Consider the following 16,506-nt stretch of genomic DNA (forward strand, 5'->3'; position numbering starts at 1 on the left):
TATACATTGATGAGTTTTCCTCTCAGTCTTCTCYAGACTAAACAGGCCAAGMTCCATCAGGCTCTCCCCATAAGAAATGCTCYAGATCCCCTCACCACCTCTGTGGTACTTACTCAAATGAGGACACGTGCAACTTTACATAAAACAGATACTTTTGTAAGAACAAAAAAAGTACAAAGGAAAACCTCAGAGAAAAAGTTGGAAGCATGAGCAGCGTATGTGCTCATYTCACTCTTGGGTGCTGCAGTTCTGGCATCAATTTCCCAAGTTTTTGGACTCTTTCACTCACACACTTGGATGTGCCTGTGTGTCTATAGCAACAGAACACGTAATGGACAAGSTTGGAAGGGACCACAGAGGGACATCTGGTCCAACCTCCCTGCTCAGGCAGGGTCATCCCAGAGCCTACGGCACAGGGCTGCATCCGGACAGTTCTGACGGAGAATCCACACCCTCTCTGAGCAACCTGTTCCAGTGCTTTGTCATCCGCACATTAAAAAAGTTCTTCCTCATAATCAAGTGTAGCTTCCTGTGCATCAGATTCTGCCATTGCCTCTTGTCCTATCGCCCGGCACCACTGAGCAGAGTCTGCTCCATCCTCTTGMACCTTCCCTCAAATACTGATAGACATAAAAGAGGTCCTGTCTCAGTCTTCTCGAGGCTGAATTGGCCCAGCTCCCTCGGCCTTTCCTCATATGGAAGATGCTCCAGTCCCCTCATCATCTTTGTTTCCCTGCGCTGGACTCGCTCCAGGGCTCTCTTGTACTGCATTGGACGCAGCACTCCAGATGTGGCTTCACCTGGGCTGAGGGTCAAGATGCCTCCCCGCCCTGTGCAGGTAGAACCAGGAGCAGCAGCCGCCAGGGCAGAGCACAGACGGGCAGGCAAAGCTCGGCCGGGGACCGCCGCAGCCGCAGCCGCAGCCACAGCCGCAGCCGCAGCCTCAGCCTCAGCCTCAGCCTCAGCCTCAGCCGCCACCGCCACCGCCACTCCCGCCGGGAGCGGGGCCGCGCCACAGGCGGGAACTTCCGGCTCCGGCCGGCCCCGCCCCGCCGCGGCCGGCGAACCAATGAGAGCGCGGAGCCGCAGCCGGGCAGGTAACCCGGCGCCCAATCAGAAGGGCGCTGCGGGAACAGGTGGGCACGGCCAGGCCCCGCCCCCCGCCCCGCTGGCGGCCGCGCCAATCGGGGCAGGGAGGGAAGCGGGGAAGGAGGGAGGGAGGGAGGCGGCGAAGGAGGGGCTGCCCGCGGCTCCCGGCGGCGGCGGGGCTGCGCTCCCTGCCCGCCCCCCGACGGCGCCCTCGGCCGTCCGGCTGTCCGTCCGTCCGGCGGTCACGCCGGGAGGGCAGCGGCGGCCCCGCGCCGAGGGAGGCAGCGCGGAGGCAGCAGCCATGGCACTCGTGGCTCCGGAGACTCGGAAGTTCACGCGGGCGCTGAGCAAGCCCGGCACGGCGGCCGAGCTGCGGCAGAGCGTCTCCGAGGTGGTGCGCGGCTCCGTCCTCCTGGTGAGTGCGGCGGCGGCCCGGGCGAGGCTCCGGCCCGGGGCCTCTCGGGGCTGCGGCGGTGGCCCCCGAGGAGGAGACGGGCCCTTTGATCCCTSCCGGGCTGTCACGGCGGCGGCGCGGGCTTTGATCCCTGCCGGGCGTGCGGCTCCTCGGCCGGCCCGGCGGCTGCTGCGGCGGGGCGAGGTGCGGGTGCAGCCGCAGGCGGGGCGGGCACGCTGCCGGCCGCGGGGGGAGCGCCTGCCGTGGGATGCGGCGCCCGGCGGGCACGGCTGGGAGCTCCCGCCCGTCCCCTGCAAACTTCACCTGTGGAGCGGGCAGCTGGCGCCCGGCCTGACGTGACCGAATCGCCTTCGTGTGTGTCGAAATAGCCCTGCAAAAACTGATTTTTCATCTTGCTACTCTCTTTATAAGTAAGACGCAGTTTTTTGTTGTGTCGTGCAGAATGGAAGATGAGCGCTGGCAAGTGTAGCAGGAATGTTTTAGTGTGTTGTTTTATCGCTGCTGTCTGTACTGTGCTAGCACATGGTTGCTGCTCTCTCCAGTGCACGGTTGAGCGCGTTCATTTAATTTAAACCGCTGAAAATAGATTTGTGTAAATAGGTGTTTAAGCTAGCTGTTTAGTCTAGAGACGATTGAGAGGGGATCTCATCTATGCATATAAATATCTCAAAGGCAGGTGTCAAGAGGATGGTGCCAAAYGCTTTTCAGTGGTGCTCTGCAAAAGGACAAGGAACAGTGGCCATAAACACGAGAATTTCCACCTCAAGATGAGGAAGRACTTCTTTCCATKGAGGTTGACAGAGCACTGGAACAGGCTTCCCAGRGAGGTCATGGCATTTYCCTCTCTGGAGACATTTGAAACCCACCTGGATGTGTTCCTGTGTCACTTGCTCCAGCTGACCCTGCCTTGGCAGGGTATTGGAMTAGGTGATCTCCAGAGGTCCCTTCCAACCCTAACAATTCAATTCTGTGATTCTGTTAGATGCTGTAGTGAGGCAGCAGGTGATGACATCTTAAACAGCCTCAGGAAGAGTTTTTAGGGCTWCTTTCCTGGGGCTCTTATTCATGGTATGCATTTGTTTTCCTTGTGGTTTTGTTATCTCCAAGGGGAATGTTTCAATAAGCACTTAACTCTGTGTAAGTGAAGAAGTTTTGGTGCTGGGATTCCTGATACTGGAAGCTGATCTGTCCTTTATTCTTTGCTCCTGCTGATGCTAAGTATGTTCTTGTCTAACTTTTAAACCTCCCGTTGGGACACTGTCTTGTCATGTGTTGTGATAATAACAAATGCTGTAGCTGTGATTGAAAGACAAATAGCTTTCTTTAATAAAATAGTGGCTCTAAAAATTAAATTGCTGGTTACCTAGCTATAGGTCATGGAATTCATGGAAGACCTAATAAGTGTAGTTTTGGCTCTACCTGCATACTGACAGCTTTCCACAAGGTGCTAGCGCATATATACATGGAGTGAACATCCAGAAGTGTATTAACACTTCTCCCGGGATTAAGTGCTTTTTGGGAACTGTGGAAGAATTTTAAAAGACTTTTCATTTTCTGGGAGCAGATAAGAGATTTAGGTATTTTCATGACATGAGTGTTTCTTTTGCAGTAGTCTGCAACCCTGCCATTCCATCCTCTGCCSTTAGAAGGTTTTTCTTTAGTTCACTTATAACTAGTATGAATGAGTTGGRAAATATGTATATAAATCTTTAATTAATTCAGGTTGACAAAATACATGGTAGGGTGAAAGGCACTAATATACCAGGTGTTTTTATGCTGTCACAACAGCATATTCTGCAGAATTTTATGGAGATTAAAGAATTGATGGTGCAAAGTGTTGTACTGTCTTGATCTTCTGGATAACATCTTCATCAGTATTTTAGAAAGCGAAAGTAGTAACCTGCCATTCATCCTGACTTACCATTCACATCAGGTTTTTGATCCTTTTATGTTAGCTTGATGCATGAAGCTGAATGCCCATCTCTCTCACATATAGTCTTGTGCTGAAGTTTACCKTCCTATTTCAGCCCTATTTTGCCCCTGCTGATATGTCTCTCTKACTATCATGAATACTTTTCATTTTATCACTGAACTCCAGTGTTTCTGTGCACTTTTAAAATAATTAAATAAAAGGCTTGTAATTGCAGGTTTACATTTACATTTTCTTCCTTCTGTTAATGTACTGTAATTCATTTTGTTGAACACTGATATTTGGAATAAAATAGTACTTTTTTAAAGGAGGAGTTTAGATGGGATAGTATTGTTCTTTGCTAGAAAAGACTTTTCAAAAATATTTGCATCTATAAGTTTGACAGGTTTACCTGTTTCTTAGCTGTAGGATTTTCTGGGCTCTTTTATCTGAAAAATCTCTTAGGCTGACCTGGTGAAAATGAGTCTTAACAGTACTATATAGTTGTGGAATACTCTGTTCAGATGTGGACCTTTAAAGTAAAGGAGACCCATGTTCTTTATGCCTCTCAAAGCCTCTCTTTGCTAAAGCATTTCCCCAGGACTTTTTAACCAAGTTTTCAACAAAATATCTTGTTTAAAGCATAATTAAGCATTGGTAACTAAGAGRTTTTGCAGGACTTAAAAACTACTGAAGCTGTTTACCATTGACTAGTCTTGCTGTGTAGAATCTGGAGGTAGGAAAAAATTAATTCAAACTAGTAGCTCATGGTGGGTGATCTTCACAACCAACTATTGCTTTGGACTGAACATCTCTGCAACAGAATGTACTGAGCAGTGATGCAAATCATTCAGTCATTACTTGCAGTAGCAGGTAAATGTGACTATCTCTGAGRTTAAGTAGATTCTGTAAGTTGCTGTTGTCTCTACTGCTTAACAGTTGCATCCATTTTTACAATGAATAGTGTGCGGGTAGATTAAAAAGGAAGAAAAAAAGGCTTTGTCCTTCTTTAAGTGAGGTTTATTAGGTTGCATTACTAAAATATGCTTTTTTTTTCAACTTTATAAATGTCCTTGAGATTATATTGATGAAAGAGAACTGAAAACAGYGTGTTATAGCATGGCATGGTATATCTTATATTTTCAGATTGCTTTTCATTGGAACTAAAAGTCAGAGACTTTCAGCCTGCTGACAGRCTAAATAACTTGACTGTGTAGTAGAAAAACACGAAGCAGATGTGGTTTGCCAAGATAGTTTTCATCACAGAATGAAGCAAGCTCTCTTGTCAGCATTTGACATCTCATACATTCTCTCTGATAGATGTAGTTTGCTGAACCAACAAGTACAGTTTGGTTGGCTGAAATGAAATCTTGTTATTTGGGAATCAGCTTTTCACTGTGTTGTAAGGCACATAATGCATTTCTTGATTATTTGGATTCAGTTTTTACTATTTTCTGCTTGACAGTAGCATCCTTGCTGAATATCCTCTTGTGCATTGTTGATGTTGTTTTGACTTCAGACTTGTCATGTGACTTAATTTGATGCCTCTGGCCACCCAAATACATTTATGTCTGAGAGGGAAGATTATGGGGTTGACAARTGTGTCTYTTAAACCAGCAATCTTGCCAAGAGCAGTTTTCAATGCAGTTTTAGTATTATGCATAATTGGAAGTGATCTCTTTAAGTGATGATGAGTTACTCARAGCATGTTGCATACAGATCAGTGTCTTGTTCAATGGCATGTTAATGATAATCTATCTCAGTGACAAAATTACCCTATATTAGAGTTATTTATAATAATAATATACCTATATTAGAGCTGACATTTAAGGATAATAAGCAATGAAGATAATGTTTGTCATATGAAATTTGATCTGCTTTTGCCTAGCTGTCAATAAAATGCCTTTATTGAATATGCAGATAATGAAAATGTTTAAATGTGGCAAATAATGCAGCAACAGTTGTTTCTCCCATGTCGAAATTAATATTGTACAGAAGAAACTTGCGATACATGAAATAGGATGAAATCAACTTGATTCCCAAATTGCTCTATACAATTTTTCTTTTTGATTAGGATATGTAAAATAGATTTTGATTATTAGAAGACTAGAACTGGTGTCTTAATACAGCCTTGGGCTTTATACAGTAAGTTCAGACACCTGGTAGATCTTCTGACACTCTTCCAGAAATTCAGGTCATCAGACATGGAAGAAAATCAGTATGTCACAAAGGCAATGCTTGGATCTCTTACTGAGTCTTTGACCTCAAATTCCCTGATACTCTTTTCTTTATAAGAAACCTTATGTCAACTTTGTCTTTCCAGTCCTGATCTCTGCTTCCTGTGAATCTCAAGTCCATAAGAAAAGATGGAGAGGTGCACTCTATGCTGTATTATGGCCATGTTTTTATTACAATGTTTCTCCAAAAATATTGGAAGGATTATGTAGTTTTTATTCTGGCATTTTCCTTTCTGATTCCTGAATCATTTTATATGCCCTGTGCACAGAGGGCTAGTGTGCTTCTCTCCAAAGCATCTTCTCAGTGTATGATGAAAAGAGTATTTGGATCCTCATGAACTGCCAGGTTTCAGTTGTAGTGTTGTCTAGAAAAGAAATAGTTGATATTGTCCTTTAGGCAAGTAGGATTTCAAAAGTGGTATGTAATGCTAAAGGGATGAGGGAAGACTGGGATCTTTTAGAGCTGGTGGGTACAGGAAAGCTGGTAGCATGGCTAAAGCTTCAGCTTTCTGTATATGGAATGTGAAATTGTATACATAAAGAATTTGGAAGGAGCRAATTGTTATGAATGGATGAGTGAAAGTGGGGAGATGAGAGCTGACATTCAAGATTTTAAAGGAAAAATTGTTGCTGGCAATGAGCGTCATCATAATATATTTCATACTGTAGGAACGCACTAAAAACGGTAATGCTAATTCAGTCACTCTGAACTGTTGAACTTTCTTTACTTGGAGGAAAAAGCCTAGTACTTGACRCAAAAAAAGTTACTTTAGTTTATGGTATGTACTGCTTACCTTTTGTAAAGGAAATAAAAATTCTCAGAGAATAAGCTCTTCTTAATAAAGGTGCTAATTTTATTTTTGCGAAGTGCTTGTGTAAACCTTGTTGATTGGGTACAAGATAGTTAGAAAACTTATTTCTGGAAAGTCTTAYACTGCAAAGATGACATTTTTGTGGTTGTAAAGACTCAGAGGCTGGAYGACAGTACTAAAGTTTCTATTACAAAATATCATTAAACTTACTTGAATTTTAAACTTCTTGCTCAGGAAGACAATTTGTGGGACAAAATACAGGATAGCTGTGTGAACAGATATACATTTAAACTTGCAACAATATTAGATCATTCTTGTAAACTGCAGTTTAGTTCTTTATTATTTTCTGGAGCTTTTTCTTTCCTGTAGATAAGGATAATTATGTTTAAAATGGAAGGATAAGTGCTTTATAAGTAATTGTTGTTGTTATTATTAAAGCAAATGTCAGGTGTACGTGGTGCTGGTTTGGGTTTTCCGTCTTATGCAACATGGGATACCACAGCATACCTTATCTTTCCACTCTTCCTCCTACTCAGGCCCTTTAATCCCCAATCAGGATGTTTCTATCTCAATGGAAGTAAAACTCATTACACCCACATTTAAATTTGAGACTTTCACAACTCTGTGATTATTATTTTTCTAAGATACTACGCAATAAACTTAAAACCATATATCTCACTTAAAGTCACTAGTTATGCTTCAATGCAAATGCTTCAAAAAGGTCTGTTACCACTCATCTTGAAAACTAGACCTTTACTGTAAACTGGTTTTTTTTTTCTGTTGCATGGGTGTAAATGTTCAAGTAATTTTTAAGCATAGGTGTTTGTAGGGCTGGGTGGTCATTTAGATTTAGATGACCATCAGAGATATGAATGTGTATGCAAGCTCAACAGATTGTGAATTTATCAATTGAACCAGATATTTGWATTTTTAGGGTAACTTTGAGATTCYGTGAAATTCATGTGTGTTGGTTCTAAAAATAATCAGAGGTTATTTCTAAGTTGTTGAAGCAAATAAGGTGAGTTCATTTTTCAAAAGAGCAAGAAGCTTGATTGTGGCTTCCTGAAAAATGTATTGCCTGTATTGCTTTTGTTTAAGCATTCTTGTAATTGTTAGAGGTGTTTTGATGCCACTGGTTCTTTATGGAGATAAAAGGTGTAATAMCATCTTTAGTGCTAGTGTCTAGGAAACTCTTATTTAGACCTAAAATTTCTAATAGCGGCTCAATAACTTACTAATGCAGTGACTTTAAAAAATATGAATTAAAATAATATGTATGTGAAACCTCTTTCTGTAGCCAGTGGTTATTTTTGATTTTGAACTTGAATGATCTCAAGTACTTCATTTGACTAGGACACTGAAAGCAAAACCTTTTTAAACGAGTAAAGACAAATCCATTTTCCCTTGCTCCTCCTTATATTGTCTGTGTCCATGAAAAGCATTAATTATGCAAGGCAAAAAATGCATAAAATTGCACAAGTAGTCAATGAATTACACAACACTTTCTTTCATTGAAATATTTTTGAAATAACTTATGTCTAAAGTTGAGAAGATACTCTGGTAATTCTGGTCATGTAGCCTATTTAAGACCTAAATTTAGAAGATACTTAGGTCTGTGAAAGGAGGGTTACATTCTTCTTGGTCCAGAGGCACTGATGTCCTTAGTGTCTTAAATGTAATAATCTATGAGATAGTGATAGATATTGCATCTTGAAAAAGCTATGGGATTTTGGTTTTTAGTTTTATTTTTCTAGAAGTATCTTTAAAGTTCTTTCTGTGAGAGTGGAAGTGAGCATCTCAAAATAGAGGTTTCTTCTAGCCTTAAAAATGCAAAATTAGCAAACATTAAAACCCAACCCTTTTAACATTATGGACTAGAGTTCTTGTATTAAGCAAGGGCCAGAATTTCATTAGTAGAATGGACTCTGCTTTGGAAAAAAGTGCACTAGGTGTCTGAAGGTCTTCAGAACATTGAGCAGAAGCTCTGAAGGGGGTTTGATGAGGAAGACTCTTGTGCACCACAAAGGTTTGGTCAGAGAAATCCAACATCTGTTGCTGAGGTTGTCTTCTACTTACATTCCCATTGTGACCAGTTGTGAGAAGTAGCAGTTTTCCTGCAGAAACATTAAGAAAATAAAAAAATGTTAATCTGACTGCAAAAAGTGAGGGATGGGATTCTTTGTTAGTGTAAGGACGAATTACTGTGACTCTTAGAACAGTTTGTCATCTCCTCACCTGTGCCCAATGGATCAGCTATGAGACAAGGAATGGGGAATCCAGACGCTGTCTTCTGCATTCTCCTGCTGTGTCCAGGGCTTCCTGGCATTTCAAGTGAGAGGAAAAATGAGAAAGAAGAAGTTGAAAGCGTTTTTTGACAAGTCTGGATCTGGCACCTCAGGCTGGTGAAACTCACCATTCCATTCTGTGGCTAGGGCTCCATGTAAAGCAGTGGTTATCCAGAATTAAAAGAAAAAACCCCAGCAGCAAGAAAGGTATCTGCAAGCGGTGGGATGCGAAGGAATGCCATGGTTCTCACACAATCCCCAGCTGCCTGAGGCCAGAAGGGACCTTTGGAGGTGTTTGGTCCAACCCTGTGCCTCAAGCAGGATCACCAAGAGCCAGTTGCCAAGGCTGTGTCCAGGAAGCTTTTGAGTATYTCYAAGGATGGAGACTCCACACCCTCTCTGGGCAGCCAGTGCTTGGTCACTCTCACAGTGACAAACTGTTTCCTGATGTTYAGAGGGATCCTCCTGTGTTTCAGGTTGTGCCCATTGCCTCCAGTCCYGTCACTGGGCAGCACTGAGCAGAGCCTGGCGCTGTCCTCTTTGCACCCTCCCTGCAGGTATTTATATACATTGATGGGATTCCCCTGAGCCTTCTCCGGGCTGAACAGTCCCAGCTCTCTGATTGTCCTCATGGGAGGGGTGCTCCAGTTCCTTAATCATCTTTWTSACCCATTGCTGTGCTCTCTCCAGTACATCCATGGCTCAGGCAGATTGCAGGCTGATTCYGACTGGAGTACTTATCCGTGTCAATGTTAATGGAGGCTTTTGCTGGAATTCTGGTTTAAAACTGTGGGTCCACTCCAAGTTTGGGGTTGGGACCCTCTCTGAGTAGAAAGGCCCATTCTACTACAGAACCAGCTAGTTTTTTGTTTTTTTTTTCAGCTCAGTAGCTGATGTAAAGGATGCCAGGTAGCCTTTAGAACAGAATTTGTAATTCAACCCCTGCAATTGTATGGAAAAAAAAAAAAAAAAGAAGATCATGGAAGTTCTGGATCATTTTTCAATCTGGAGACTGGGAGGAGGAAGAAACAAATGAGCTGAAGCTGCACATTGCCTAAAAAACTCAGATTCACAGTATTTCTGTGGGAAGGTTAAATGCATAGCAGGCCTTGTTGTGTACAACATTCTCAGGAACGTTAGTTCTGAAAGAAAGTGTTAGCGTTATAATTCTGAGCAAATCAGGCAAACATGGTTTATACTGGCTTTTTTTCTTCTAACTGTATTTATAATTAGCATGAAAAGTTTCTTCTAGTAACAATTCTAGGAAAGAATTCTAGGAAAGAAAATAAAAAATTGTAGGACACCAAATCTACAAAGCTAGTCACTTTTCAAAACGATACCTCCCTCTTCTAAACTTGTTTGAAATTCTAGGGAAGAATGGTATTACAGTTCTTACAAGTCAAATTCAAATAGTCCCTTTTGAAGTTTCTTCTGCTAAGAAATTTTTTCATGCAGCAGAAATATGAATGATCTCATATAAAATTAGCTAAGCTACCTAAATGTGCTTTAAAACACAACTTTTCCCTAAACCCAAAAAAGCCAAGAGAAACGATGACAAACCACCCAAAATGAAAAAAAAAGAAAGATGAAAACCCAGGAAAGGTAAACACATAAATGTAGTCACAACAAACCTGAGAAGGAGTAATACTGATCCATAGCTGCTAGAGTTCAGAGAAGCCTGTAATATAGATCCATCATTGTAAATAAATAATCCTTTGCTGCTGCCTTGTGTACTTCTTCACCTTTTCGATACTCAGGTGTAGCTATTGGCTTAAAAAGAAATAGCATGTTGACAGATACTGATCTAGCTTTGGAAATTTGAGGCATAGACTAAACTGTTTTTAGTACTTCCAGGTACTCCGTGGGTGGGGAGAAGTTACTGAATTCAGAGATAAGACAGGAGCTTATATTTTGACTACTATAAAATTATTCTCCCAACAAAGAGTGACACATTAAAATCAGAATAGATAATGCTTGCATGATTTGAAGTAGAGGAAGTATTTTAAAGATCTGGTTACATCAGTGCAGGAGGTAATACATTTAGCTTGTTATAACACCCAAATTGTAAAGTAGTTAATTTCAGGAACCTGAAATGTAATGTGGCTGAATTTACAGCCAAAAATGATGATAAAAAATTTGGTAATCATCAAAATGTGTAATCATTTCATTAAACATTTACCAAAAATTTGGTTTCATCTTGCAAATCCAGAGCCTCCACTGCCTTTGGATACTTCTGTTTTGACATGGAGATATATGATCTTGCTACCTTATTGGTTACCCAAGGCACAGCTGCCCTTCATAGGCTGAAAGRAGTGCTAAAACATACATGAATGAGAAAGTAGAAGCTCCACAGAAAGAGCAGTGTGTTTTCCACACGAGAGTCGCAGGCTAGTAAGATAGCTGTTGTTCTCATATTAACAGGTTTGTCAAGAAGTCAAGTCAAATGGAAATGCTAGCTAGCCCTTTGGGTATCGACATTGAGAAAAGCGGCTTTAGTTTTGAGGTGATGGAAGGCTTCTTATCAATTTTCCAGTTTTATCACACTGACAATACTATTTCATTCTTTGTTCTTTAATGTTGCGTAATGGTCTTTATATCCACTGGTTTCAGAAGAAGTCCTGTTCTTCACCAGGATGCTGATTCTGACAGAAAATCTGCTTGCACTTAATGCCTTTCCAGGCTCCTTTGTAGCYATGTTGGTAAGAGACCACAGCAAGGCAGTAGAATGATACAGAGCTGAAGTTTTGTGAAAATAAGATTGACACTGATCTCATGTAGCCCATGTCTCACTTTCCCAGTACACTGATGTTATCAAGTGGTATTTCAGGCATCTTTCTGCCAGGCGTATTCGTACCCACTTGCACACTGGCACTAGTATGTGCAATGTCATGTTGTCTGATTTGATAGGTGGTTTACCTGAAAATCGTAGTAGTGTGTTTGTTTTAAGAATGTTCAAGGAGGCCACACTCTCACTATTTGCTAGTCCAAAAGGGATTTAAAATCTGTGTTGGTCCACAAACGTCAGTGAGTTTAAAAAGAGCTTTCAGGTTAATGAATAGATGACACACATCATAATTATTTGAAGGATGCTATTCTGGTTTCCTGCAGAAATTGTCCTGGGATTCTTGCTTGCCAGACTTGTTATCACTCTGGAGGTATTTGCCTGGTATTGTATATGGCTTAAAAAGGTTGTAATATTAATTTCTTCCTAGCCAGAGCATACAACATGATCCAGTAAGTTTTGCCACATACTAAAAATGAGATTCCTAATAGGAAAGAAAAATCAAATAATCTTGCTAWATAAGGTCTTGCTGATAAAGTTCAAGGGACAATACATCCAGCATAAACTTTTGGCAGCAAATGATCTGCCGTAGGGGAAGTTGGAACTTGTTCCTGGCAGAGCTCGGAACAAAGGAAAGGAGAAAGACCTGAACCTGAATGACCTTCTTAGATGAATTAAAAGTTAAAAAAGGATGTCTGAGCCTGAAGTTTCTSCTGCTCTTACCTGAATACAAGTAAGATTGCTAAAAAACTGGATTTTAATATTTTTTCCSTAGTCTSCTRTATTGTTGACCATTATTTATTCCAYYATGGTTTCATTGGTGTTTCTGAAAATAATATCCTGTAATTACTGTCTTGGTTTGTAGCACTCTAATGGTAATAATTTGCTGTTATGGTTATCTTATCAGTTACTTAAGATCTCAGAATAATCACTTCAACTTCAGAAAACTGAAAGTTACGTGACCACTAGATGGAGTCCAGTGAGCATATTTCAATATCATAAATCCYGTGTTATGGCTTGTAGTGTTAAAAGGGGTAGGTGTTTTGCATCACATGCTTAGCAATAAATGCTCATTTATTCAGTTTAGATTGGCTTGGACAACTTACTAAAGTTTTTTGGGTTGTTCTTGGTATGTCTATCCTCAAGGTATGTTTGAGTTAAGTTTGAACTTGAAGTGCAGAACTGGCAGATCCCTTTGCTCATCTGTGGGTCAAAGTGTATTGTTACTCATGAAAGAATGGACCTGTGAGAAGACTGAGCTTTCTAGAGCTCTCAAATACGAAACCTAAAACTATTAACTGAGGTATTTAGCATATTGCAGCTAGCAGGGTTTTAAGTGTAGGTGTGTCTCCCCATCGGCATGTATGTGTGTGCAAGTTTTGAAATAACATTTCTTATGTTGCTTCATTTATGCCTTCTCACTTCTCTAAACATATAAAAGACATAATAGACACAAAAAATGTCTTGTCTGGATAGGTCAGAACTAAATCTTGCTCCAATTTTCATAAGCATTACCTTTTACTTTTGATATGATCTTTGATGTTAGTGGCATTTTGTATGAATGATAAACTGCCTCTGGTCATCAGTCTTGTACTATACTGAGTATTCCTAATGTCACGGTAGGTTTTGTTTTTTTTTTTTGTTTCTGTTGGATACAAATTTCTTAGGACCTTGCTGAGTGTGCAGATGCTGTGTCAGAATTACATGGGAATTTAACCATGCTGTTTTCAAAGTTATCTSCTGGAGTAACCACACTGGCTTTCTTCTGAAGGACGAAATTCTCTTGGGGCTTTGATCTTTCTCTGGCTCAGTGGTTAGTGTGTGACTATGCAGTGTGCCACCACAGAATCATGGAAATGCACTGGCTGAAATGCAAATCTCTGGAAGTCACCTAGAACAATCCACTGCTCAAAACAGATCTGCCTAGAGCAGGTTGGCCAGAGACTGTGACAGTCTGGTTTTAATGCCCACAGAGATGGAAATACTTTAAYTGCAGCAGCTGTCAACCTTCATAGTTTAAAAAAGAAAGTAAATAAATCTTTTTATGCAAATGGAGTGTTCTGTGTCTGTTTCCCCCTGTTCTATGACTGTATCTTCAAGAATAGTCTGGCTCTTCTCTCTAGCTTCCCATTAGGTATTGCAAACAGCAATAAGATTTCCTTTTAGCCTTCACTTAAGGCTGAGCTGTGCAAGAGCTTAGATTTTTCTCATACATGAAGCACCATTATGGCCCTCCATTAGACTCAGTCTAATATGCTATGGGAGTCTGTGTCAGAAGCATTCTTTTACTAACAGTATTCAGTGTCCATTGCTATCTCCCAGTCCACAGAACCAACCATCACATCACAGAAGACAAACCGGATGTCAGGCATAATTTGTCCTTGATAAATCCATATGGTCTACTTGGAACTTATATATATCTCTTACTGAGAGATATTCCTTATGTCAGGAAATTGCTTCTAGGAGGGTTTACATCATCATTTTCCTGGAGACCGGAGTGAATCTGACCAGCTTGTAGTTTTCCATATCCTCCTTACCGTTTTGGGGAGCAAATATGAGGGTTACTGAGGATAATCCATATTCAAACAYATGGCCTGCATTAGTTTTGACAGATCAAGTGCTTAAGAATTTTACAACAAAGTAAAACTCACTGTTGTGGCCATAAAGAAACTTTCAGCACAGTTTCTTCTTTCTGAAGTTCTCATTTTGATAGCGAGAATTTTATAGGATGAGCTGAAGATTTTAAATCAACCCAGGTTGATTCCCTAACCTTCATCTATGTTAACCTTCATATATGTTAAYGTATATGTTGAACACCTGACTTAGAAATATGTTAATTCCATTGTCAAATGGAAACTTGTAAGCATTGTTTTGAACTGTCTGATTGCTAACACRCATTTACTTTGTACCTGTGTCAGTATGCTTGGAACTAATTTGGTTGTCAAAGKGTTGCTTAACATGTTGATTTGAAGTCCTCCGTTCCCAAGTGCAAAGTGATTATTAGTAATTTGCTGTAATCAGAGGTTAGACCCTTAAAGCAATTGTAGTTTTTTGGAAGGAAACTACAGCTTCTTTTTTATTACTTTTCCAAAAGAGCATGTCTTAAAAATACGTGATACTGAACAACCTGGAGCTAACACAGCTAATTAATTTTTTGTGTGTTCATGGTGCAGTCAGTACAGATTGAATATAATATATAGCAGGGAGRGGCTTGTTGCTCCCAATATAAATGGATGGTTTGGCTTAGGAGTGTAATATTTGCAATATGTATTAACTTGAACAGCTCGTAAGTCCGCATACTTTCTGGTGCAGACCCTTTTTCATAAACCAAGAGAACACAGGGATTACTGTTGTCTCCTCTTCACAGCCTTACATTCCTCCTCTCCACTCTCTCTGCTTTATGGAAAAAGACTTTTCCATAACCCAGGCTCAGATAAAGGCAGTTTGCAGTGTGTAGCTTGTTGCTCATATGTACATTCTAGGCTTGTTCATATATTGATTTGTACTGTTTTATTTTATTACCCTTGGATTAAGACTTTTACCTATGTTGGGCTGTATTTTAGCTCTCTTCAGTGGACAAAGTGTCATCAGACCTGTGTAAGAATTTTTCCGGCCTTCCATTTGTCCTSGTTCTGCCCAGGACAGGGTTAATATTTGGAGTGACCAGGAGGGGCATGGCTAGTTCCCAGAGGTTAGTCTATACCCTTTATGTCATTTTCCAGGGATGAAGGAAGGGGTCTCTTGCAGTTGAGGTAGTGTGGCAGTGGAGAAGTCTTGTGAATCATTAGCCTCTTTCTTGTACATTGTTATTATTGCTGCTGTTACTGTGTTTTCTAATTTAATTGCTGGTTCCAATAAATTGTTCTTATCTCAGCCTGTGATCTTCACMTTTTATRCCTCCAATTCTCTTCTCCAGCCACCCACAKTGGGGAAGAGAAGGRRGCAGTGAGCAAGCRGYGCATGGTTTYGGTGTTTCRGTGGGAACACTAAATTGGGGAATATCATTCYTAAACCACAACATCTGTTCCCTTTGAGATATGATATTGAAGTGGATAATACCACATTGTGTCACATTTCTGCCTGGATTGTCATTGCTTGTGCATATGGGTGCTCACTACAATTGGATGAATCTCCTTAAAGTTCCACTTTGCACCAAAATAATAAAAAGTTTGCTTGTTCGTAGACTTCTTTGTACTGTATACTATTGAGATTTCTCCTTCCCCCTGTGGTATCTTCCYACCCCTCTTGTCCCTGTAGTTATTTCCCTTTCCAGCTCTATTTGGAATTACAGAATAAGCTGAGTTGGACAGGACCYATAAGGATCATCAAGTCTGACCCCTAGCCCAATGGACAGGACCATTCCCAAAGATCACACCATGTGCCTGGRAGYATTGCCCAAGCCCTTCTTGAACTCTCTCAGGTTTGGTCCTGTGACCACTTCCCTGGGGAGCCTGTTCCAGTGCCCAACCACCCTCGGGATGAAAAATCTTTTTTCTAATATCCAACCTAAATCTCACCTGACTCAACTTCAGGCCATTCTCTTGAGTCCTGTCATTGGTCACCAAAGAGAAAAAATCAGTGTCTGCCCCTCCTGTTCCCCTCATGAGGAAGTTATAGACTGTGACGAGGATGCTTTTCATGTCATTGATGTTACCATTTTGTTAATACATCTCGGTTTCAGTTTCCATTTCTAAAATACTGTAAAACCATGATGCTAAATTTRTTCAAGATATAGTTGTAATTAAATTTTCTCTTAATTGGTTTTGAATTAGAGCATCTCCCAGGATCGTTTCTAACCTGACTTAGACTATGGTTCTGTCGAGTGTTTGCCTTTCCAAATTAAATTCTTTTGTCTTGCTGTTTCTCTGCAACCTACCTAGTACTTTACAAGTGAGGTAATTTTCTAGTCATTTGAAAGATCTGTCTAGTGCATGATAACTTGTTAACTGACCTGTTTTTCTTATACTCTCTTAAGGC

At 41.0% G+C, this 16,506-nt stretch overlaps 1 protein-coding gene across 5 annotated transcripts in view; it reads left to right on the forward strand.

The window, feature by feature from the left end:
- Positions 1 to 1,241: 1,241 nt before the first annotated feature.
- The window catches only part of DOCK9 (dedicator of cytokinesis 9), a 110,386-nt gene continuing 95,121 nt past the window's right edge, over positions 1,242 to 16,506 (forward strand). For all 5 annotated transcript variants that reach the window (XM_057366187.1, XM_057366189.1, XM_057366191.1 and 2 more), the window contains exon 1: positions 1,242 to 1,504. In XM_057366187.1, coding sequence (XP_057222170.1) covers positions 1,391 to 1,504 — 114 coding nt within the window. In that variant the 5' untranslated portion in view covers positions 1,242 to 1,390. The remainder of the gene's footprint in view (positions 1,505 to 16,506) is intronic.

Source organism: Malurus melanocephalus, unplaced genomic scaffold, assembly GCF_030028575.1.
Source record: "Malurus melanocephalus ecotype Western Australia unplaced genomic scaffold, MMel_1.1 scaffold_61, whole genome shotgun sequence".
Lineage (NCBI taxonomy): Eukaryota > Metazoa > Chordata > Aves > Passeriformes > Maluridae > Malurus > Malurus melanocephalus.